We start from the raw sequence: 26,180 nt of genomic DNA on the forward strand, positions 1-26,180 counted from the left end.
TCTGAGGAATTATTGGAAGTTGAATTGAAGATCAAAGGCATTCGAATGGAATTTTTATGGTCGATCGATATTGCACGAAAATCGAGGTAATACTTTACTACCTCTTTATGCTTTATAGAACATGTTGGTATTGGTAAATGCATGAATGAAAATGTTTGGTCTCATATGTGTAATTAATGAAGTTCTACACTCGATCTGAATACGGTAAAAAGGTTCAGTAATTGATTATGGTTCAGATGACTTTTATAAGAAATTAAGGGATTACTAGAATTAAATTACAAGTTATGTGCTTAGTGGTAAAGAAATCAACCTGGATCTGTAACTTGTAATTTATTTCATCAAAGGTTAAATGTTAAAGGCATTTGGATGTGAATTTATAAAAATACTCCGGTAGGGTAAAATTACGAAAATACCCTTGTGTTATAAAAAGACAAGATTGGAATATGGAAGTTAGATAAGAGGATTTTACAGACATATTGATCTGATAAAATATTGATGTTTATAAGAAATGATAGTTATACGTAGACATTATGGATAACCGGTTTTTAACCCCAAGAGGGTTTATGCAAGATACTAGAAGTGTGTTAAGGGAATTATTTCAAGATCAGAGATTGTTCAAGAAAGCAATTAATCATAGGATCTCTAAATTATATTATTTTCGTTAAGAGCTAATATCGAACTTATCTGGTTAAGAAATTACGGAAATGCCCTTAAGAGGTAGAATAGTCTGAGGTGACTCTGAATGAGAAAATACTTAGAGGATTCGTACTTAACTCGATTAAGTACGGATTTAATTGTTAAGATCCCGACTTAGTGCAGGAAAATTTATGATATTCCGTTTGTAAAGTCTGAGAAGACACTTGACCTAAAAATATTCGAATAATGAGTAAATACTGGAAGAGTAATTTATCGGGGGTGTTCTGTTGTCATAATTGTTCGAAATGACTGAAATAAATGATAAGATTGAATTTAATAGTAAGATCGGACAGAAGGAAATGATTGAAATACGCTGAATCTGTAAAATGACCAAAATACCCCTGTAATGGAAATGAACCAAGAATATCACCAAGCTCAGGAATGATTGGATATCCTCGAGCTCTGAAATAAATGGAATAAAAATGAACACCAAATTTACCAAAATACCCTTGTGTCCTATTCTAAGTAAATGCCTTGGATTAATTAAGGAATCCAAATAAACATAGGTATTGGACTACCTTAAAAAAAGTATGGAACACAACTTAAGTAAGCCGATCAACTTTAATGATATGTCAGTACCTGAACGACATATATATTACTTGAATGCTTGTTCGTGTACTCAAGTTTAGCTTGATGATAATTTTGGAAGTATTCAGCTCAGCTCAACCCTAGATCGCATTCAGTATTAAGAATTGGGCGTTTGTTCGACAAATCAACCAAGAAGACCAAATTGAATGGATCTGAAGTACAATATATATCTGAAATACAGGAACGTTTGTATTACTCTGGAAAATATCGAGGTAATTGGAATGGACTTGAATGCTAAATGAACTAAGTAACTTCGATGACTGAGGATTAAGTAAGTGATTAGGATAAGCCTGGAAATTCGGATGAATTTACATGATGTATCGTCCTTATGGAACATGAACTACAAATCAAGCACGTCAGTATTTCATGATATCGTGGAAGCTTGGAAATGAAATAAAGACCATTGGAATATCTATTCAGCGATGATTCTGAAGATGATCTATGGACAAGAATTTGTGGTATTAAAGAGTGAATACCCTTCTGATTACGTACAACTTCTGAAAACTGTCCGAATAAGATACGATCCTGATAATTCACATTCTGAATAACTGATGATTCTGTCAGTTAATGAACTCTTCCAATAGTGATTCTAAATTCCAACATTCTATCGACATACTGAAGAACTGTGTTTCTCTGCCTGATACAGTACCTCTAAATAATTCCTGTAAACTCTGGTGTGTTCCCTAATTACATGAATATTTTATCTGATTTCAAATTTGAATTATGTTATGATACCTGACCTGGATTCTGATCTGATATTGACATGGATTCTGATCTGATACATGACCTGAATTCTGATATGATACTTGACTTGATATATGTTTTGATTTTTGATATATCCGTTACGGACGGAACATGTTTTATTGGGGGGTATTGTTGGAGGAAGATTACTTGGAGGTTCCTCGGCTGTGTGCTCAGGGCCTTACTTACCGGTTCCTCGGCTGTGTGCTCAGGGCCTTACTGTTAGTGACGGGGTTGTATGGTTCTGGGGAACCTACACATTTTGTTCGTGACGGATGGGGGTATATATATATATGTTTTAAAAAGATCTGAAAAGTTACATGGTTTTTTTTTTGGGAACACACTAGAAAACCTATTCTGATCTCCTGAACTCAGTCATCCGAAATATTTCTCTGAAACGAAAGCTCATTGTCCGTTACCACCTGAAATATCAGTAGGATCTCTGCTCAACATAAAAATCTGTAAATATCTGAACCAATAAGGAAAATATTTATCTATATCTGCACGTTCATCAGCATCATCTGGTAGTTCTGTATTACTGAGCTTTTCGAAGCTCACTCTATTACTCATATTTTCAGGTTAAAAGAATTGTACCAGAGCATCTATCGACTTCAGTAAGGGAGTTCTTCCGGCGTTGTTGCAGAGTATGGTACATGTGATTAGGGAGCATGTAATTGTATTTTGATTTATATACGAGTCTGGAAATATGTTTTATTTTTAAATAGTGACAAATGATTTTATAAGTTTACATGTTCGGATAAAAAGATTTAAATTTTCCGCTATTTTTACAGTGGGTCGCTCCGGTGGCCCTAATGTGACTTCCCGGATCGGATCGGGCTACCCTTATCGGTCTGTGGGGGTTACATTTAGTGGTATCAGAGCTATGGTTTGAGTCAAAAATTTTCAAGTTAGACCGGCCGGTCAAATGTCAAAATATGTCTGATCAGTACATGCCCCTAGACTGCAATCGTACCTCTCTGAGCCGGAACTCCAGGGCTGAGTCCCTATCTGTATTGAGTAAACCAAAGTTTATATTTGCTAAGGCTATATTTGTACAAAAAGGAATACCAGTAACATCTGTCTAAACGCTGTAAAGTATCTCATGAGCCATGTGAGAGTTATGCATCTGAGAATTTCTGACTCGACTCCGGAAATGAAATTGAGATATGTTGCTGCTCTACGAGCCTATTCACGTATCCAATGCTGAATTGATTTCACAAGAATAAAGTTGTTGTAATTATTTACTTGGACTGAGGGAGAATTCTGAAGAGATTGATTACTCGAGAAAATTTTAAATTCTTTTATTGAAATAAGGAAAATTTATGATAAGAATGTATGCTCAACTGGTTAAGGATAAGTGGAGGAATCGTACTTTTATAAAAGCTATTGATAGATTTGAAAGAACTGATGGAAGTTTCATTTATGCAATTATGTGACATGAATGAATTTCGAGGACGAAATTTTTTTTAAGGAGGGGAGAATTGTAACACCCCAATTTAGGGGCTAAATTTAATAAAATATAAATTGGTGGATTTAATTTGGTATTTTGAAAGAAATAAGGGATTAAATTGTAAGATTTCAAAGTTGACAGACCGTTTTAAGAAGTGCAGGAAGTTCAGTGGCTAAACTCTTGGTTTAGCCATTTTTAATTATGAGATGTTATAAACCCCCCAGACTCCCGTATGTTTCTGGAAAATTTTCCAGTTTTCCTCTCCCGTTCTCCCTACTTCCAACTCCGATCTACTCGCCGTCCGACCTCCAAACGACAAGCCGAAACAACCATCGTGTTCGTTGTCAACCGAGGAACAAAACCCCTCAAACCTTTCGTCATGAATCATCGCCGTTCGTCGTGAATTTCAGTCGGAAGTATCGTCGGTAATAACTCGGTTTTAGTTGGTTTTTCATCGATTCACGACGATCGGGTCATCCGTTTACGACACCTCCCGCACCATCGTGTTCCTTGTGCCGTTCCGAGTCCACCGGTGTTCTCCTTTTTCTCCGGCGGCGGCGGCGCGTTGGGAGGTGAACCGGTCAAACTTCCCGATTTGTTGAAATCGAGCTCTCCGCCGTTCAAAATTATGAACCGAGCTTTGTAAGTATCTCGAAATCGCTCAAAATAATTTTTAGAAATTTTTCCGGGATTTTATCACTGTTCACGCGCCCCCACGCGCCGCCACTGCGCGTGGGGAAGGGAAAAGTGACCGGTTTGACCGGTTTTGGAACTGTTTTGACCGGTTTGACCGGTCACAACCCGACCCGACCCATTGACGGACTCGACCCGTTTACCCGACCCGGTTACCCGACCCGACCCGTTGACCCGACCTGTTGACCATTGACTCGTTGACCGTTGACCGAAGTTGACCACTGTTGACCAAAACTTTGACCGGCTTTGATCGGGCATTAAACGACCTTTGACTTCGACCGAGTATACCTATCCTGACATTTTTCGACGTTCCAAATTCGATTCCGCTGTCCGTTTTTCGAAATTCAAACCCGAAGACCTCGAAATTGTCAGTCAAACCCGTTGACTTTGATTTTGACCAAAAATTCCAAATTTCCGAAAAGTCATATTTTATGCTTTCGACGTCCTGAATCCGAATCCGAAGTCCGTTTCGCCAAATTCGAACCCGGTAAGCCGTCTTTCACTGATTTATCACCCGATTCGATCCGTTTATCGTAATTAAGCTCCGTTTCTGATATAATTTATGTTGATATGTATCTGAGGAATTATTGGAAGTTGAATTGAAGATCAAAGGCATTCGAATGGAATTTTTATGGTCGATCGATATTGCACGAAAATCGAGGTAATACTTTACTACCTCTTTATGCTTTATAGAACATGTTGGTATTGGTAAATGCATGAATGAAAATGTTTGGTCTCATATGTGTAATTAATGAAGTTCTACACTCGATCTGAATACGGTAAAAAGGTTCAGTAATTGATTATGGTTCAGATGACTTTTATAAGAAATTAAGGGATTACTAGAATTAAATTACAAGTTATGTGCTTAGTGGTAAAGAAATCAACCTGGATCTGTAACTTGTAATTTATTTCATCAAAGGTTAAATGTTAAAGGCATTTGGATGTGAATTTATAAAAATACTCCGGTAGGGTAAAATTACGAAAATACCCTTGTGTTATAAAAAGACAAGATTGGAATATGGAAGTTAGATAAGAGGATTTTACAGACATATTGATCTGATAAAAATATTGATGTTTATAAGAAATGATAGTTATACGTAGACATTATGGATAACCGGTTTTTAACCCCAAGAGGGTTTATGCAAGATACTAGAAGTGTGTTAAGGGAATTATTTCAAGATCAGAGATTGTTCAAGAAAGCAATTAATCATAGGATCTCTAAATTATATTATTTTCGTTAAGAGCTAATATCGAACTTATCTGGTTAAGAAATTACGGAAATGCCCTTAAGAGGTAGAATAGTCTGAGGTGACTCTGAATGAGAAAATACTTAGAGGATTCGTACTTAACTCGATTAAGTACGGATTTAATTGTTAAGATCCCGACTTAGTGCAGGAAAATTTATGATATTCCGTTTGTAAAGTCTGAGAAGACACTTGACCTAAAAATATTCGAATAATGAGTAAATACTGGAAGAGTAATTTATCGGGGGTGTTCTGTTGTCATAATTGTTCGAAATGACTGAAATAAATGATAAGATTGAATTTAATAGTAAGATCGGACAGAAGGAAATGATTGAAATACGCTGAATCTGTAAAATGACCAAAATACCCCTGTAATGGAAATGAACCAAGAATATCACCAAGCTCAGGAATGATTGGATATCCTCGAGCTCTGAAATAAATGGAATAAAATGAACACCAAATTTACCAAAATACCCTTGTGTCCTATTCTAAGTAAATGCCTTGGATTAATTAAGGAATCCAAATAAACATAGGTATTGGACTACCTTAAAAAAAGTATGGAACACAACTTAAGTAAGCCGATCAACTTTAATGATATGTCAGTACCTGAACGACATATATATTACTTGAATGCTTGTTCGTGTACTCAAGTTTAGCTTGATGATAATTTTGGAAGTATTCAGCTCAGCTCAACCCTAGATCGCATTCAGTATTAAGAATTGGGCGTTTGTTCGACAAATCAACCAAGAAGACCAAATTGAATGGATCTGAAGTACAATATATATCTGAAATACAGGAACGTTTGTATTACTCTGGAAAATATCGAGGTAATTGGAATGGACTTGAATGCTAAATGAACTAAGTAACTTCGATGACTGAGGATTAAGTAAGTGATTAGGATAAGCCTGGAAATTCGGATGAATTTACATGATGTATCGTCCTTATGGAACATGAACTACAAATCAAGCACGTCAGTATTTCATGATATCGTGGAAGCTTGGAAATGAAATAAAGACCATTGGAATATCTATTCAGCGATGATTCTGAAGATGATCTATGGACAAGAATTTGTGGTATTAAAGAGTGAATACCCTTCTGATTACGTACAACTTCTGAAAACTGTCCGAATAAGATACGATCCTGATAATTCACATTCTGAATAACTGATGATTCTGTCAGTTAATGAACTCTTCCAATAGTGATTCTAAATTCCAACATTCTATCGACATACTGAAGAACTGTGTTTCTCTGCCTGATACAGTACCTCTAAATAATTCCTGTAAACTCTGGTGTGTTCCCTAATTACATGAATATTTTATCTGATTTCAAATTTGAATTATGTTATGATACCTGACCTGGATTCTGATCTGATATTGACATGGATTCTGATCTGATACATGACCTGAATTCTGATATGATACTTGACTTGATATATGTTTTGATTTTTGATATATCCGTTACGGACGGAACATGTTTTATTGGGGGGTATTGTTGGAGGAAGATTACTTGGAGGTTCCTCGGCTGTGTGCTCAGGGCCTTACTTACCGGTTCCTCGGCTGTGTGCTCAGGGCCTTACTGTTAGTGACGGGGTTGTATGGTTCTGGGGAACCTACACATTTTGTTCGTGACGGATGGGGGTATATATATATGTTTTAAAAAGATCTGAAAAGTTACATGGTTTTTTTTTTGGGAACACACTAGAAAACCTATTCTGATCTCCTGAACTCAGTCATCCGAAATATTTCTCTGAAACGAAAGCTCATTGTCCGTTACCACCTGAAATATCAGTAGGATCTCTGCTCAACATAAAAATCTGTAAATATCTGAACCAATAAGGAAAATATTTATCTATATCTGCACGTTCATCAGCATCATCTGGTAGTTCTGTATTACTGAGCTTTTCGAAGCTCACTCTATTACTCATATTTTCAGGTTAAAAGAATTGTACCAGAGCATCTATCGACTTCAGTAAGGGAGTTCTTCCGGCGTTGTTGCAGAGTATGGTACATGTGATTAGGGAGCATGTAATTGTATTTTGATTTATATACGAGTCTGGAAATATGTTTTATTTTTAAATAGTGACAAATGATTTTATAAGTTTACATGTTCGGATAAAAAGATTTAAATTTTCCGCTATTTTTACAGTGGGTCGCTCCGGTGGCCCTAATGTGACTTCCCGGATCGGATCGGGCTACCCTTATCGGTCTGTGGGGGTTACAGTTTAAGTACTAAAATGAACCAAAACTGATAGTTTAGATATTAAACGCGTAATTTTCCCTAATTGTTTGTAACAATTTTATTAATAAGGATTTGATTAGCATTTTTTGATAATTTGGAATCAAAATGTTCAAAAATTTAGTAACCGATTTAGGATAAAATTCATAATTTAGGATGAAAATTGTAATTTGAGGGCTTCGATACAATTAATTCTTTATTTTATAATTTTTGTTTGAGATATATTACATAATAAATTTGTTCCTTGTGTATACTTTTATGAATCATTGTCCTAAGAATAGTAACTTACTGAGCTTTAAAAACACTATGATTATCCAAATAAGATATGGCTACTGCAGCATGGAAGGCTGCTCCGATGGGAAGAACATCCTCGTCAATGATCAAGTATGGCGAGTGCAGTCCGTGGGTCGGTTTTCGTGTTCCGTTTTTCGTTCCGATCATGAAGAAGGCGGCCGCCATCTTGTTTGCATAGAAGCTGAAATCTTCTGCTGCCATTGCCATCGGAACCAATACCACATTAGATTTTCCAACCATAGATTCTCCGACCTTTTTCGCATGTTCATACATCGATTCATCGTTGAAGGTTACAGGATAAGGTCTCATTTTTTCCTCGAAGAAGTCTACAGTTCCGGTACATTGATGTACTGTCACTTGAGCCTCGATCACCTGTAAGTTCACAAAGATCAACACTAGAAGTTCAAATTTGTAGTTAAAAACACAATACTGACCTGTTTGATCCTCTGTTGCAGGTAAGACAAGCCTTCATTGGTCATGCTCCGAAATGTGCCTCCGAAAGTTACTGTTTCGGGGATGACATTTGCGGCATGACCGGCTTGAACGAACCCTATCGAGACAACCTGTGGTTAGGTGAAAATGAATACTCATCGGATATCGGTTTTGAGTATTGTGAATTAAAAATAAATGAATTTCAAGAGAGATTTTGTTACATTGGGATCGAGAGGATTCATCTCTCGAGAAATTAGCTGTTGCAGGGCAAGGATAGCGAACGATGCAGTGAGTACCGGATCTCTAGTGGTACGAAGATGAGCAGCATGCCCTGATTTCCCTTTGATTTCGACTTGAAACCTGGCTGAGCCAGCAAGTATAGGGCCAGGTCTGGACCCAACAGTTCCTGTGGGCAATTTCGGTGAGATGTGTAAGCCGAATATGGCCCGGACATTATCGACTGCTCCATCTTTAATCATATGATAAGCACCGGCATGAGACTCTTCCCCAGGTTGAAAAACAAGCTTAACCGTTCCCTTCAAATCATGCCGCCTGCGGTGAAGTAGCTTGGCTGCTCCTAGCAGCATCGTCACATGAACATCGTGCCCACAAGCATGCATCTTCCCTTTGTTCTTACTCTTATGCTCCCACTCCACCATTTCCTTCAAAATATCGACGTAGGGAAATTAATTAGGACGTTAAAATGCGCACGGGGCTCAAACCTCGAGACGTTCTCAGTTAACCGTCGACAATGTTCAACGGGAATTGACTTACCAACATAACACCATTAAACGGACATATTGTATAGGCACATACCATATCGGACATTCATTGGAGCTTTAAATAACATAGGTTCAATACCAAATCTACCTATTAATAAAGAAGAGGCAAAAGGAAACCTGGATAGGAAGGGCGTCCATGTCAGCTCGAAGACCAAACCATGGCTCGACCCCTGACCCGACAGAGGCCACGATTCCCGTCTTGGCAACGGGCCACGAGTAATCGATCCCGAGCAAGTCCAACTCGGACATTATGAGTCGACCAGTATCGTGTTCTTGAAAAGCCAACTCCGGGTACTCATGGATTCTCCTCCTGACCCTCTTTAACCAATCCAAGAACTCGGGCTCCTTGGCCGAGACCAAGAGGTGCCGTGTCAGCGAATCCAGGTCCGGTGCCGAGGGACGGTGCTCCGTTTTCGCTATGGAAACACATGAGATTGCAATGATGGTGAAGAAACAGAGCCACCCCATTGAAGAGAGAAGAGAGAAGAGACAATAGAGGTTGGATGATTTTTACAACATATATTTAACAAAGCTCAAGTGGATATATTCTACTTCAATGGAACATATATTTAATTCCTGCCAACGTGAAGGGATCTTATTATTACATCCAACGTTGATATGATAATTAAATAAATGTTCTTAGAATTTATTATTAGGTTGATTAAGTCCATGAATGATAAAAGGAAACCCGACTTTGCCATGCAGGTAATGCTCACCATCTTTATTCCCCGGCTGCATTGTTCCGGTGCCACAGAACGAGCACCAAAGGTACATGAACTCGGTCCTTCGAGGTTCTTGTTTCGAAGGACCGAGTCCATGTATATTCAAAAAGAGAGAGCTAACACAAAATTTCATCTAAGACTTCACAGTATCATAAGCAGATAAATTGTCTTAATTCAAACTGAAGCATATATGGCCGAGATAAAATCTTTAACTGTATCCGCTACAAGAACATGCCAATGGGGTACCCTTGAAACTGGAGTAGTTATGTTCATGAAATTGATCAAACCAAAAGACTCACACCCAAATCCATAGATTAAGAAAACATAAAATGGGTGGCTTAATTGTAAAATAAATGCTCAAGCTATAGCGTTTTTAACGAATAGGTATTTAAACTATTTTTTTTTGAATGATCTTGATGTCTAATGTTATAAAGGTTACAAATTTAGATGCCCGAATGGTCAACGGTGTTAGTTTCCTCCGTTAAGTAACACGTGTAACAATCTGGTAATTTAAAAAAATTATTTGAAAGTAAAAAAATTAAAATTATTTTTAAAAACACATAAATTTTGAAATAACCCCAAAAGTTTGAAAACATTTATTTCAACCCCTACACCTATGTCGTGAACCGCCTTTTACTGTCGACGAAGCTCCACCCGACTTCGCCTCCCCTGACGCCCAAAACCCTATGAAATCGTGACTGATAGTCGACCGATCTACGACGAAAAAACGTTTTATACCCCGTGAACCCTAGGATGAAAATCGTGATCCCACGCGATTTCGATAACCAATCGACATCAACTATGACGACATATGACTAGGACTACGACGACAGTGGCGATCATGGTCGGAAATGGCGGTCGCGGTGAGTTAAGATTATGATTTAGGGATTTTAGGAATGTTTTTTTTTTGTAATTTAAGAGAAATGGATTTTTTTAATGAATATAATAATATTTTATATTTTTTAAAAAATAATAAATTTCAAAATTATCATATTGTGACACGTGTCAGTTAACGGAGAAAATTAATATCATTGACCGTCCGAGCACTTAAAATAATAACATTTACAACGTTAGATATCAAAATTATTCAAAAAATAATTTAGACATATATTCGTAAAATTAGTTATAATTTGTACTCTGATTTTATATTTAAACCTTTTTAAAAACGAGAATAATATCGAAACATGACACGTGGTCACCTTCCACATCTCAAATATGTCTGGTCCTCTTTCAATTGCCCATCAGTGTTCCACAAAGATTAGATTAGAGGCGGAGTTTGTGTTCACCATCCTCACCTCCAACTCAAAGCCTCGAACCTTTCTTACAAAACATGGCCTTAGCTCAAATCTCAGCTTCTCGTTCTCTTTGCATTCATGGTACCATCCTCCATCGTCATCTCTTTGATATTTGCATATCAATAACCCTTTGTTCCAATTTCTTGTGTTGCAGATGCGTGGCCTATCAGTTCGCCAAGAACCCACAAAATTTCTCGCTTATCCATTTCCAGAATTTCACCGACGGGCTCCATTTTTGCCACTGGTTCCCCTCTATGTAAGCAATTCTGGGTTTTTCTAGTCCTAATCTTCATGGATTTGGTCATTTTTAGTCCCTTCTCCACCATTTTATGCACTGTTTGGTGGATAAAATGGTTGCTTTTTGCTAGCAGTGATAAGGGGGCCATTTCACCAAAGAAAGCCCGCGTGCAAAGCAACACCTTTCTCCATCAAATGTGAGCAAAGCACCCAGAAAGGCAGCAGCTTGGATGTATGGCTAGGCAGGCTCGCCATGGTTGGTTTTGCAGTGGCCATTACCGTTGAAATATCAACTGGCAAGGGACTTTTGGAGGTACCTTTTGTGCCATTTTTGTTTCCAATTCATGTTTGGATTACTACATGTTTTTAGTGCCTAAATTATACTTTAAAATACAATTTAGTGCATAAAGAATTTTTTGAGTTATAACTTAGGCACTAGAAAGTCTATAAAGCCTTGATGTTTACATGTTGGTTCTCTGCAGAATTTCGGCCTCACGACACCTTTACCCACGGTGGCCTTGGCAGTGACTGCATTGGTTGGTGTTTTGACTGCAATTTTCATCTTTCAATCCGCCTCTAAAAGTTGATTCTCTTGGCGTTTCTTGTACTTTTAGCTGTCGATCATATAAGTTTTCTGTTTAATTACACTGCTGGTTCATTTTGAACATGATCACGTTGCAATAAGATAGTTCATCGAAATTTCACCAATTTTCATTCAGCATTTAATATGAGTTGCATTGATGAGAAGGCCTCATAAATAGGTTTTGAACCCATTGGATTTGATAAGTTTTAGTAGGGGTCAACGATCGATCGAATCAAGTTAAAAATTTTGATTTATTCGAGTTAACGAATCATATTTTATAACTCGAAATTGACTTTAAACTTTTTCGAGTTAATTTTATAAAATTTGAGTCGTATCAAATTTTCGAGTTTCTATTTAAATTTTAATTGTAAATATTTATAATATTATAACATTATTTGATTCCAATTTAGATGATATTTTATAACCATATATAATACATATATATTTTTCATACTTTTTTCATATGTGATTTATATATATTATACAAAGTTGAAGGACTCTAATCAAACTTCGACTTAAATTTAAAAATTAATATACTAAATATTAAAATTTTTGAGTTATTCGAGTTGTATTTTACAACTCGATTTGAATTTAAAAAAATTTCGAGTCGAATTTATAAAATCACAATTCGAAGTCAATTTGAGTGTAGTTTTTCAAGTCAAGTCGAGTTTTGTTCACCTTAAATTTTAGACATCTAAAAGTATAACAGAAAAACTATTAGACATCAATTTTTAATTTTTTAGACACCAAAAATTAATTTTAGATATAATTTGAACATTTATTTTTATATTAAATTTTTCTTATTCAATTATCTTTTCCCTATATTTTGAGTAAAATATTATTTATAATTTTATATTTTTTAAATTTATTTATATCATGAAAAAATATGATGGGGATTGTGCAGCGAGAAAATTTCCCCAAAACAAAATTTAGCTTGAAAATAACTTACGATTATTTATTTTAAAAACTCCGCCAAACGAGAATTAATTTAGGGTAAATTACATATTTAGTACCTAAATATCAATTTTGATATATTTTAATACCTTAACTTTTTTTTAAAACTATATCTAAAATTTAATTTTTATTTCATTTTAGTACCCATTCAAAATTTAACGTTAAGTTTTGAAATTCTTTTTAAAAGTTTAAATACTAAAATGAATTAAAACTTATAGTTTAAGAACTAAATGCATTAAGTTTTTTATGTCGAGTATTAAAATGAAACAAAAAACTATACATTAAGTATGATTTTGAAAAAATTAAAAGTTTATATACTAAAACATATCAAAATTGATAGTTTAGGTACTAAATGCGGAGTTTACTTTTTATCTATTTTAAAAGAACTAAAGATCTTTATTCTAAAAACAGACGTGATTTAAAATTTTAAAGCAATGGTTATTGTAACAGCCAGCCATGGTTGCATTTTGTGATATACAACAGTTAACAATTGTAAGCTAGAACCAGAGCGTAATGTTACAAATATAATGAATTGGGTTGGAGAATTACTCACTTTCATAGTCGTCTTCATCTCCAAAACTGAAAACAGATGCATCTGCTGCCATTGCTTTGAATTCACTTCCCGTGCCAGACACCCCGGTACCCGCAGTGGCAGTGTCTTTTCTCGGGTTACTACTGGTGTGTGTTTCGGTGTTTGCATTTCCTAAAGAAACTTGTTCAGCGGAATGCACCAAACCTGCAACTTGATCTGCTGCATTGGAACTCGTTTCTGATTTGGTGGTGGCTGAGGGAGCAGCTGGTTTTTGCCGCCTGTTCGTTGAAGGTCCAGAGTCTTCTGCCTCACCGTCCGAGAACACATCATCTTTCTCGTTATTTCCTGGGTCTTTATCGCTGCTTGATGGGGCTGCTGCACCTCCATCAGTGGGTGAACCACTGGTGCCTGAGCTTTCATCTGGCTTGTTTGTAGCGGTTTCGGTTGGAGGCTTCGAGGGGACTGGGTCATTGTAATCTACTAACACAACCTCGACCTGGAAACCAGGGGAAGATAATTTCCTCTGCACATATAACGGGCGATACGATCAGAGAAGACACTATTTCAACCGGACATAAATAAATGATCTCAAGTCATTTTGGCAGAACATCATAAATAAATCATCTCACCATAACATTTTTCATGTTTTACCTTGTCAAACCCATCAAGATCACTTGTATTCAGAATTATTCTGTTTTCTATCATTGTTGTGTTTAACCAACTGATAATAAATCAAAAGGACAGAATTACAACAAAATTAGTTAATAATTCGAGTCAACAAACTAATTTTAACAGAGAGGGGACTAACTACAGACCAGTAAAAATCTCCTCCGCGATCGTGAAAATGAATTTTAAAGTCTCCAGCCAACTCGGTCAGACCAGGTTCCCCAGGCAAAGCAAATACCATAACTCCTTTCTTTGGTGTGCTAAACCAAAAATCTTCCGGCTGTAATTACATGCACAAAACTTCAAATTAGTATAAGGAAGCTCCAGAGATTCAAATGGCATTTTCTAAAAACATAGGTGGTGGTCATACTAATTAAATAAAACCAAACTTACAGAGAGATCCTTGGTACGTGGATGCTTCTTTGTGGAGAAGAGTTCACCTGCAGAGAGAGAGAGTATTAGAGTTCATGATGATTATGCAGGCGAATGGCACAAGAAGTTTTAGGACAATGCAATGACTACAGAAAGCACCAATCATCAATCAAACAAAAATATGTTATACCATTATGATCAGACACTGTAATGGAAGGCCTGATCCAATAAGGACAACGAATAAGCCGGAATCCTCTAAGAATGCATCTGTATAAACATAATGTCAGCACTAGTATAAAACCAAAGATAAATATAAACATTGCATTGTCAGAAGAATACCTGCGCCCAGGCTGGTCTTCACCATTGAAGTATGTTAAGATGCGTTCAAAGTACTTGACGTATCTCTAGAGAACATAAAAGCAAAATATATGGTAATCAGATATGATATAAGCAGCTTCCAAAAACCAAACCCAGAAAATCACTACAAATCAACTGCTCACAATTTGACTTGGCAAAACAAGCCCCTTTCCATCCACACATCTTTTCTGGTTGTAGTAGTCCATCGACTCTTCAGCAGTGGGGAAGAACTGCAAAGAGATAACAAGTTAAAGAAAGAACCAACCATTGTGACCAAGAAATGTGTAGCTATACTGAATACACTCGCATTTATTCAAGAACATGTTCATTGGGTCGAACCTTCAAGTATAGAAGCAGGCTGGAGATCATCAACCCTGTCCTTGCCATCCCAGCTTTACAGTGCACGACCACAACATTCTCAATATCCTCCTTCAGCCAAGTGTATGCACTTTGACAAAAGGATATTATCAATCGAATTGGGGGGCAATTATGGTCGTCAAATGGGAAACTAGCCACCTGAAGAAAAAGTTGGATATCAATTATAATATGTACAATTTTGTTTCACATAGATCACCTTACAATAAGTTTTAACAGGCTGCATTTACTGTTATGCATTCACGAGTGGGAAAACAAATGGTCGAAAAGATTTATCAAAAGAATTATCTTCTGCCAACAACTGATTTTCATTCATTGAATGAAACACTCTTGCTCAACTTCAAAAGAAAAAAAGTGACTCTTGCCCATCAACTCCTAATGGATTCAATTGCCAAATAGTTTAAGAAGACATTAGTGGCTGATTTTTCTGATTTGCTCCACAAGTCCAGCCAAATGGTAGTGAATTTTTTTTTTCAAAAGCCAACATAGCATGGTATGGTTAATGGCTTAAGAGACCTCGGAGAAGCTATATGATAGGCATATGGCACACACCCACAGCTAACAACAATAGAGAAAAGCCCAAGTGGAAGTAAACATATAGTGAGTTACCCCAACAAACCACAACATACCTTTCCTTCAAACAATGAAGCATCATACAGCCTCTCAGAGCAAAGATTAAATACTTTGTACTTGTCCTGCATTGAAGTAAATAGATTTTCGGATCAAACAGTACAATGAATGGCAATGATGGAACATACAAAAATACATATGAACTAGCAACAAACCTGAACTTTTTTTTTAATGTAGATCAACCAAATAGTCAGTGACAATGATTTTAACAGCTCCAGAAACCCCAAAAGACAAGATTCATATTGAATGAAAGGTGGGTGTAATCGGAAAAAGGTAAAGCTCAGGAACTTGATATTAGACTGGTGAAGTTGCTATTTAACAAAGTAAATACAGACAAGTGCCAAAGCACGCATAGCACAGAGCAGACTACAAGCTAAGCCATTTATCATTTTCAAAGAGCTGAAAACATATTAAAAGAAGAGGCAACAATAATCTCCATCCACCAAAACAGTACACTCCATGAACCAGTAACTAAATGAGTTGCTTTGAGCCTTTGCCGAAATATACAACCTATCATCTGCTAAGATGTATGCATAGATACTGACCAACCTAAAACAAACTTGACCAAGTTCTTGTTTTTCTCAACCTATGATGTAAAGAACTATAAAATAAAATACATACAGCTGCATGGTGGAGAAAACCAGGGTGAAAAAGAGGAAGAAGAAGATACAGATTATGATTCAATCGACCTGTCATTACCTTGTGATGTGTTTCAAAAAACCGAATCACTTCTTCCATGTGATTTCGGTAGAACCCCTGTATCACAATTAAAGATTTCTTAGTCTAACTAAAAGAGAATAGACAAATTCAAAAGTAAAAAATTGATTAGTTTAGCTACCTCAACATATCCAAAAAACCCAGAGCTCATATCACCAGCAGGGAATCCCATAGCAATTATGTTCTCAGTGATGTATGTCATATCTAAGTCAAATCCTCCCTCCTGAGGGAATGGTGCAAATGTAAGAATACATGTATAGCGATTGTCATAGTAAAAAAAACAAAAATTCAAAACAGGTTGGAGGCAAATCTCTGTACTCAGGAAAAAGAGTAAGCCCCACCTGGTATCTTCGTTTGTTTTGTGAAACAACATGCCGAGCCTTAACCTGCACAGCTTTCACAGCATTTTTAGATGAATCAACTATGCCTTTTTTAATTGTTCCAAAAAAACCAGATTGGGTTGGTGTTGAAGCTCCATCAGAGTTATCATCCACAGTGGGAGATTTTGAAGGTGAGCGCAATCCTAACCCACTAGTAAACCGCGAAAAAACCGACTGTCCAGCATTCCCTGTTGATGGTGAGTCCTCTTGAGCAGAAACAAAAGGCTGAGGAATTTTTAAATTTCTAGTCCATGGTGACAGCTTTGATGGTGCTTCATGTGTAGTAGTAGAAAATGGTCCGGTCCTGAATCTTTCGCAGCAGGAGTTGGCGAGTCAGCAGGTAAATCAGCCATTCTACCGTTCCAAGAGGTCTCGATAATGATTCAAGTTCAAGTATTCAAACATCAAAGACCCAGCATATGAGACGCCAGTTTTTATAGTCCTCAGAATCACAACTGCAATCACAATGTATAAGGTTCAACTAATAAAAATTAGTGAAACGCTAACAGAAACATGGACTTCTTGTGATTCGTGCCCTAAGTAAACAAAATTCATGAATTGGTAAATACCATACTGATTTGACCTAATGCCCAAAAGCAATCATATGAATTAATGGGTGCTATAAAAAAATTCCCCAATAAAATAGCATAAATCAACCTTCGAAAACTCTAATAGTTGAAAACCAAACACTGAAATGAAATCATCGATCGCATTCAAAGGATTTGACTAAAAAGATCAATATTCATGTCAATGATCTTACCTTGAATGGAATGCACGGTTGAAAAACATAAAAGCGGGGAATTGCAGAAAATAAGAGCTCAAATAAATTAGGGTTTCAAGATCTAAATTCTAACACGACGAGGGACGGGAAAAATAAAAATCTGAGAACTTATGGACTTATTTGAAGGTGTGGGTTTTTGGCTTCGGTTCACGTGCTTTCCGTGGTGGACGAATGTGAACCGCTGACATAGCAGGAAATGTAATAGAAGATCGTAATCGAACGGTCAGAAATACTATTGTGACTGTTCGCACAATTTTGGTTGACTGAACCGATCGTAGGATAATAATACCTTGGATGGTGAAGTCAATGCATGAAGATAGTATAAATATTGTAAAAAGAGTTATTGCCATCTGAAGTCCTCAAACTATTAACAATATTTAAATTGGCACTCAAACTACAAACCAATTAATAAAGAACAGGAAATGTTTTAAAATTATATGAAAATGTACATAAAATAACATGTATTAATTAATCAAATTAATGTATGTTTGATGCAAGAAACAAAAAAAAGACAACCGCATTGGCCTTGATCCTTGACAGCCCCGACACACTTTTCTCCCTCCAATCAACCGAATGAGGCAAATCATCACCAGCCTGAAACATATACCGATTGCTCTTCGTCTTGCAGGTAAGTCTATTCCATCGAGTCTTCAGGTCCATCCTTGTACCCAAATACATAGCTCGGTATTCTTCACTGGTCAAATCAACAAACCTATTGAGACCAACCTTATACACGTCCGGTTAATCGAGTTATGTTCCATGATGAACCTCAGATTATCCTTAAACATCTCGAACCGCTTTTTCTTCTCGCCAAATCATTATAATTATTGCCATGTTTCACCAGTCAAGTCTCGTACATCCTCAGCACCGAGCCTCGGTCTGGTGTAGCAGACCGTGGTTGAGATCGTAGTCGATGATCGGCATGTACATAGTCGATGACAACGTAACAAAATCGACGAAAAACATCAAGAGGAACATCCGAACATTGAGAGGGTTCTTGAGGAGAGAAATGATTACTTCCGGGTTTTTGTGTTGAAGGGGAGATGAATGAGATAGGGAGGAGAGATGGGTATTTATAGGAGACAGAAACTGCGTTGAAATAGGATTTGGAACTGAAAATTTGGTGTTTGTATCTATCACGGTTCAATTATGAGAGGAAAAGGGATACCCTACCCTATATTTGGAGGTATACAAAGGAGAGATGTTCGTGGAAAGTCCTCTATATGTTCTTATTCATGATACGTCTAACCTTTAGTTTACATAAATTTATGTATTTTAGTGATATAAATTTAGAGTTTTAGGGTTTAAAAATTAATAATTAAATTTAGAATCTTAGATTTTATGGTTTAACTTTTACTTAGTAAATATTGATTAATATGTATACACGTGCATGTGTGTCATATTATCGATTTATCGTTTTGGTATTAGTTGTATTAGCTCTAAAATTTCAATCTTAGTTGGTATTAAATAGTTTATTTTTTGGCGGGGTAAACTATGATAATATTCCCTTTTATTTAGGGTCTGGACTTTAGTTACCAATTTAAAAATTAAGGGTAAACGATCATTAATATTATCGGTCCGTCTATAATTAAAAGTTATAAAATCATTGGACTATAGAATATTACTTTATTAAGTCCCTCGACAATTAAAAGTTGTAAAATGGTCACTGGACTATTTATTATGTCCAAACCCGTTCTTTTTTGTTAAAAATGGTTTGTCTAAGATGGACGTTATTATGATGACCGGATATGATAGTCATTTGAGACTCTAGGATCAAATTTTATCATATCACAGGAATACATTCAATTTTTTAACGAAAAAGAACGGGTTTTAAAACATAATGAATAGTATGATAATCATTTTGTAACTTTTAATAGTCTAGAGACTCAACAAAACAACACTCTATAATTGGGAAACTATTTTATAAATTTTAATAGTCGATAAAATTAATAAAGTAGAACCCTATAATCGGACGTTTAATGGCAGATTCGTTATCTCAACTGCCGTTAACATCGACCACTTTAACTTGTGAATTATGTAGTTCCCCTTTGTGGGACGAGGCCATCAAATCCCCATGATCGACATGGCCAGGATGTTTGCATCTCACGGTGCCAAATCAACCATCATTTCCACCCCTAAACACGCACTCCCGTTCCGAGAATCCATTGTCCGAGACCAACGATCCGGTCGTTTGATATCCATCGAGATCCTCTGTTCACCGGACGAGGCCGATATATCCGATACCAACATGTCCGCGACTCCCATGACCGATACTTCAATGCTCGAAGTACCATTGAAGAAGTTGTTACTTCAACGCAAACCGGACTGCATAGTCCACGACATTTCCCACCATTGGGCTGCAGATGCTATTGGCAACCTTGAATTGGATGTTCCGAGGATTGTGTTCAATGGAAACGGCTGCTTTGCGAGCTGCGTTCGAGAAAATCTATCGAGGTTCAAACCTCACGAGACGGATGGTTCGAAATACGAACCGTTCGTCATGCCCGGTCTCGATGATTGGATCGTGCTGACTCGATCTCAGCTTCCGGGATTTCAGTTTCTAGAAGATAATATTCTAAAATCTATGGAGATTTGCTATGGGGTTGTGGTTAATAGCTTCTACGAACTGGAACCAGCTTATGTAGAACCATTCAAGAAACGGAACAAAGCGTGGATTGTAGGGCCTGTATCGTTGTACAACCGGAACATTGCCGATAAAGCCGATCGAGGCAAAAAGGCCGCAATCGATGAACAAAGCATCCTCAGCTGGCTTGATTCTATACCACCAAATTCAGTTCTTTTTATCAGCTTCTGAAGCATTGCTCGTTTAGCTCAAGAACAGATCCTCGAGATCGCTCGTGGCCTACAAGCCTCGAATCAGCCATTTATCTGGGTAATTCGAGACGTGTTCAAAGGTGAAAGAAAACAGTTTTTTAGTGGATTTGAAGAGAAAATGAAGGAATCGAAACAGGGTCTGATAATCAACGGTTGGGCGCCGCAGTTATTGATCCTTGAACACGGCTCGGTCGGCGGTTTCATGACGCATTGTGGGTGGAATTCGACTTTGGAAGGCGTCAGTTGCTGCGTTCCAATGATCACATGGCCGATATCGGCGGAGCAGTTCTATAACGAGAAGCTGGTCACCGATGTGTTGAAGATTGGTGTTCGGGTGGGGAGTTTGGATTGGAGAAGGTGGACCATGGAGCCTCGGGCATCGGTGGGGAGAGACATGGTGGAGACGGCGGTGAACCGGCTGATGGATGGCGGAGGAGAGGGTGCGGAGATGAGGAATAAAGCGAGAGTGATCGGAGAGATAGCTAAGAAAGCTGTTGAAGAAGGTGGATCATCCTATGAAGTCGCTATTGCCTTGATTAAGGAGCTCGAGGATCGACGTAAATCGAACCGGGACTGATGTTTTTATCTCGGAATCGTGATCGGACTCTAGTGGGAATCAATGGCATGATAATATAAAGTTGTATGTCGTCGATTATGAATAAATGGTCGACATTAAACATGTAGGCTACGCTTCTCATATATAGCTATGTAACGTTCTTTTCTTTTTTCTCAAGTAATCGCTGCTTGTTGTACACGGGAGGTAATTAGAAGCTATGTGTAGACGATCGATATGAAATAATAAAAATTCCGAGTTGATGTCAAAACCTTGTGTTAAAAAATTAATAAAATTTAAAATAAGTCAAACACATAATTTCCTTTAAAATAAAAAATAAAAAAAAACTTGAACTAAGTTATAAATATTTCATCATAATTCACAAATTATTATAAATAGTTTAGAATATTTTTTAAAATTCAAATTAAGTAATATAATAAAAAACAAATATTCACGAGTCGAATTCTATGGATACTCAATTTGCAGCTGATATGGGCTTCAGGTCAGTGGTCATCGAAGGCGACGCACGATCGGTGATGGCGAAGCTGGCCTCACGGGAACCAGATCTCTTGGAAGCGAGTGCTCTGACATGGGAGGCAAGACAAAGAATTGGGAGTTTCCGTGCATGTTCGTTGATTTACGCCGCGAGAAGGAAATAAAGCAACTCACTGGGAACAGGGTGAAGCGGACCGCTTCTGGGCTGAGGATGCTCCGAACAAGGTCATGACTCAGGTTGCAGAAGATCGACGGTGGATAGGTTCTCCATAATCTTCAGACTTTGCTTTGTTATTCTTGTTTGGCTGAATAAGCTTTAAGTGCATGAGAGCTGGTGGTTTTTTATTTTCAATAAAAACCAGCGTTTTCTTTGGTGATGAAAAAAAGGTAAAACTTTCGAGATAATGTTCTGGAAAAAATTAATTTACAAGATAATGTACTCTTCAGATTAATTGCTCAAATAGGGTGAAATTCATAGTGTTGGCCATAGGTCGCCATGCCTTCCCGGCGAGCTACAAGAGATTGCATGTGCCATGCACGTCCCAACACGCTGGGCATCCGAGGCCATCCGACCGAGCTATGCGAGAGTCTCCGAGGCCATCCGACCAAGCTATGCGAGGGCAGTCGAGCGAGCTATGCGAGGGCATCCGAGCGAGCGAGCAAGGGTAGGTCGCCCGGAGTGCATGGCGACCTACAAGGTCACCCGGAGGGCATGGTGACCTATGTGTTGGGACGTGCATGTGCCATGGAACACGTTCATTCTCTCTGTTTGAGTAAGGGTAGGTCGCCCGAAGTGCATGGCGACCTACAAGATCGCCCGGAAGGCATGGCGACCTACGACCAACTGTGGATTTCACCCTATTTGAGCAATTAATCTTGGGAGTGCATTAGCTCGTGAATTAATTTATTCCAGAACATTATCTCGAAAGTTTTGTCGTTGAAAAAATAATCGTATACCTAATCATCTTTAAAGCGTATATTTTTTATGGCTTAATTATAAAATAAGTGTCTGAACTATATTACTTTTCACGAATAGGTGCTTAAACTATTTTTTGAATGATCTGGGAGCCTAAAGTTACAAACGTTATCCCTTTAGGTACACAGGTCGTAACTGCTGTTAATTTTCTATATTAAGTGATACATATCATATTCTGATATTTTTTAAATTTATCTTTAAAAAAATTAAACAAATATTATCATAATTATAAAAAATTTGATTTCTCTTAAATTACCAAAAAAAACAAATCCCTAAAACTCCTAAATCCTTAACCCCGTCGCCCTTGTCGACCACGAACATCGTCGCTGGCGTATTCCCTGTATCTTCCTAGTTATACACCACCATAGTTGTCGTCGATTGATCGATGGGATCGCGTGAAATTGTAAATTTCATCTTACGATTCACAGGGTAAAAAATATCAATTGGTCGCGGTTTCATAGGGTTATTGATTGTCGGAGGAAGGTGAGGTTAGTGGAACTTCATTGATGGAAAAGGGCAACAACTTGCATGAGTTTAGTGGTGGATATGAGGGTTTTCAAAGTTTTGATGCTATTTCAAATTTTTGTGCTTTTTAAATATTATAATTTTTTAAATTTTAAATATATTTTTTTAAAACCATAACGTCACATGTGCTACTTAATGGATAAAATTAACACTATTTACGATCCATACACCTAAAGTGATAACGTTTGTAACGTCAGACACCTGGAACATTTAAAAAAAAATTAGGTACTTATTCATGAAAAACGCTATAATTTTGACACTTATTTTTATAATTAAACCTATTTTTATAGTATATTAATTTTTTTATATTTTAATTATGTTGAAGGAATTTTCGATTCTTTCCAAAGATTTGTGAAGTATAATTTTATCGACACTTCATCTTATTATTCACAAAATTCTATATGTTAAGGACATAAACTTTTTAAATAAAAAATCTCTCCACAAAAAAAAATAAAAATTTTAATATAATATCGATTATTAAGAATTGTCAATTGCTCGAACGTCTAATCAGAAGGAGTTGAACAATAATTAATATTGACCAAATTAAACCTAAAAATTGAAGCAATCAGATACTTGAAGCTTAAAGTAAAAATAATCCTTAAACTATGCATCTTTGTTTAAAAACCCCCAAACTATATTTTGATCAATTTAAGTGTTTAACTTTTTATTTAATCATTTTCATTTAGAAAAATATTTTTCGACCGATAAAATGTTGATAGGTCACACAAAGTTAGGTGCTTATTTTAACCAAAATAAATTTAGGGCTTGAAGTATCTATATGCTCGACCCGAATTTTTAAGGAATAACAATCATTCTTTATCACGAAAATCACTTGGTTCGTGATTCTTCCTATATTCTTACATAATTATGAATGAAATAAAATCGCAAGAGATAATTTTTTAAATTGAAAAAAAATCATTTTCATCAACTCGTTCAATCCAAACTAACAACTTCCCACCTTATCATTTATCAACTATAATTTACTATATTTACACTTAAACTATCCGTTTTAGTAACTAAACTTTTAACATTTTTAAAAATTTAATTTTAGATTTATTTCATTTTAGTACGTCGTTAAAAACTTATGAATTTAGTACCTAAATTAACAGTGTTGATTCATTTTCGTACTTAAACTTTGATTCCTTTTCGGAAACTTAAAGTTAAATTTTGAACACATGTACTAAAAGCAAAACTAAATTTTTAATACGAGTACTAAAATGAAACAAAAACTAAACTTAAGTATAAATTAAAAAAAATAAAGTTTAAGTATAAATGTGTAACTTACCCTAAAAATATTTTTTTAATCATCTATGTTAATTACATGGAATTATTTGTTCAAACTCTTACAAGCGCAGTTATTCAAATTCAATATTTTTTTAAAAATTATTGATTTAATTTGATTTAATAGGATGTGATTTTCTTTTATAAAATTTGAGTTTTTGGTCTGTTGAATTTTTAAATTTAGTCAAATCAATTTGAATTTAAAGGGAATTTATTCATCTTATCTTTCGACAATTACAAAATATCATTTTAAATAAATATATTTTAATTAAAATAGATAAAAGAAGTTAACATAAAATATTAGAATTAATATTAAGTGAATTTTTTTATTTTTTATTATTATTAAATTGGAAAATTTAATCTAAGAACAAGAAAGGGAGAGGCTCTTATCCCAAAATAATTTAGGCTTATATAAAAAAAATAAGTACCCGAAAGTATTTTTATTTTTAATTAAGTACCTAAAATTTTTTATCAAAATAAATACCTAAATTATCTTTTTAGTTAAAATAGGTACCTAAAGTATTTTATGTAAAATAGATACTAAATTATTCAAATTTTTTTATTTAAGTTCTAAAAAAATTGAACATGTGACATTAATTAAAGAATAGTTTAGATACTTGGATGAAAAAAAAAGATGCTTTAAGTACTTAATTTTTAATCAAAATAATTTAAGTACTTGAATGAAAAAGATAATTTATTTTAAGTAATTATTTATTATATAAGCCAAAAATTTAATCTAATAGCATTTTAATAAGTTTAAACAAGTAAAAGAAGACTTCTGATATTTTACATTAAATATCTAATAAGTTTCTATTGTTCTTAACTTAGATGATTTAAACTTTTATTTTTTAAATTTTTCATAGATTTTGAGTGATTATAAAGTAATATTTTGTACGAAAAACTCAATCGTTTGATGATAATCCCTCGAACCTCATGATCAAATTCAAGATTTATATGATAACAATCAATTGATTCTAACTTTGTTTTGAACATAGTGTGTTATCTTAAAAATACGATGAAAAAGGAACATGAAAGATGAGAAAAACATATTTATATTTGATCGAATTCATGTATTGCGAATCAGAACGTCCATGGAAAACTAGAAAAGATCAAAAACATGAAAATCTAAAACATTTCTAAAACGGAAAAGAAAAAACGAAAATGCATCTAAAGATGGGAGAATAAGAGGGTCATGAAACGGTACGTTTTCCGGGGCAATCGGCGGCCCTGAGAGTCCGATCGATGAGCTCTCGTGCTCTCCGGCTACGGATCTCCACCTTGACGCTGGAGCTTTTGTCCATCTTAATGTACGGCTTGTTGCCGCTCTTCTTCGTCGATTTCTTCAACGCCCTCACTTTCGATTTTATCGTCGCCACTAAGCTCTCCAACTGGTTCGCCATTTTCCGATCAACAGATTCCGACTGTTCTTCGCCGATTTCGAAATCGAGATTTTGTGATTAGTGTGAAGTTTTAACGAGTGTTTTTTTTTTTCCATTTTTATGGAGATTTCTGTTGCGAAATCGGGCTTGCTTTTTTGATTTATTTACGAGGTTGCCATTACAAAAGTGTTTCCGATATTTTATTGAAGGAATTAACATGGTATAATTTGGATTTCACCCCTTTAATTTACTAAAACTGAGATTATATTCCCTCCTTTTACCTAAAAATCAGTAGTTTAGCCATATATATATGTAAGTAATAGGAAGAAATAAGGGTAAATTACACGTTTAGTATATAAACTATCAATTTTGGTTTGTTT

General features: G+C 35.9%; 3 protein-coding genes and 2 pseudogenes across 3 annotated transcripts; 2 read left to right on the forward strand and 3 right to left on the reverse strand.

Annotated features, from left to right (window-relative positions):
* Window positions 1-7,898: 7,898 nt before the first annotated feature.
* On the reverse strand, window positions 7,899-9,636 carry LOC120175640 (IAA-amino acid hydrolase ILR1-like 3). The gene is made up of 4 exons (XM_039182247.1): window positions 9,273-9,636; window positions 8,595-9,035; window positions 8,376-8,504; window positions 7,899-8,313 (listed from the first exon to the last, which is right to left on the reverse strand). The coding sequence occupies exons 1-4, from the start codon at window positions 9,621-9,623 to the stop codon at window positions 7,933-7,935; spliced, it is 1,302 nt and encodes a 433-aa protein (XP_039038178.1). The 5' UTR covers window positions 9,624-9,636; the 3' UTR covers window positions 7,899-7,932.
* Window positions 9,637-11,130: 1,494 nt separating this feature from the next.
* Window positions 11,131-12,117, forward strand: LOC120175648 (stress enhanced protein 1, chloroplastic-like). The gene is made up of 4 exons (XM_039182253.1): window positions 11,131-11,253; window positions 11,327-11,428; window positions 11,544-11,722; window positions 11,892-12,117. The coding sequence occupies exons 1-4, from the start codon at window positions 11,208-11,210 to the stop codon at window positions 11,994-11,996; spliced, it is 432 nt and encodes a 143-aa protein (XP_039038184.1). The 5' UTR covers window positions 11,131-11,207; the 3' UTR covers window positions 11,997-12,117.
* Window positions 12,118-13,362: 1,245 nt separating this feature from the next.
* On the reverse strand, window positions 13,363-17,828 carry LOC120175639 (annotated as a pseudogene).
* Window positions 17,829-18,329: 501 nt separating this feature from the next.
* LOC120175508 lies at window positions 18,330-21,168 on the forward strand (annotated as a pseudogene).
* A 4,434-nt stretch (window positions 21,169-25,602) lies between these two features.
* Window positions 25,603-25,864, reverse strand: LOC120175561. Its single transcript, XM_039182157.1, has one exon. The coding sequence runs from the start codon at window positions 25,819-25,821 to the stop codon at window positions 25,612-25,614; it is 210 nt and encodes a 69-aa protein (XP_039038088.1). The 5' UTR covers window positions 25,822-25,864; the 3' UTR covers window positions 25,603-25,611.
* Between the last annotated feature and the right edge of the window lie 316 nt (window positions 25,865-26,180).

The sequence above is a fragment of the Hibiscus syriacus genome, unplaced genomic scaffold (genome assembly GCF_006381635.1).
Source record: "Hibiscus syriacus cultivar Baekdansim isolate YM2019G1 unplaced genomic scaffold, ASM638163v2 tig00112206_pilon, whole genome shotgun sequence".
NCBI classification, from domain to species: Eukaryota; Viridiplantae; Streptophyta; class Magnoliopsida; order Malvales; family Malvaceae; genus Hibiscus; species Hibiscus syriacus.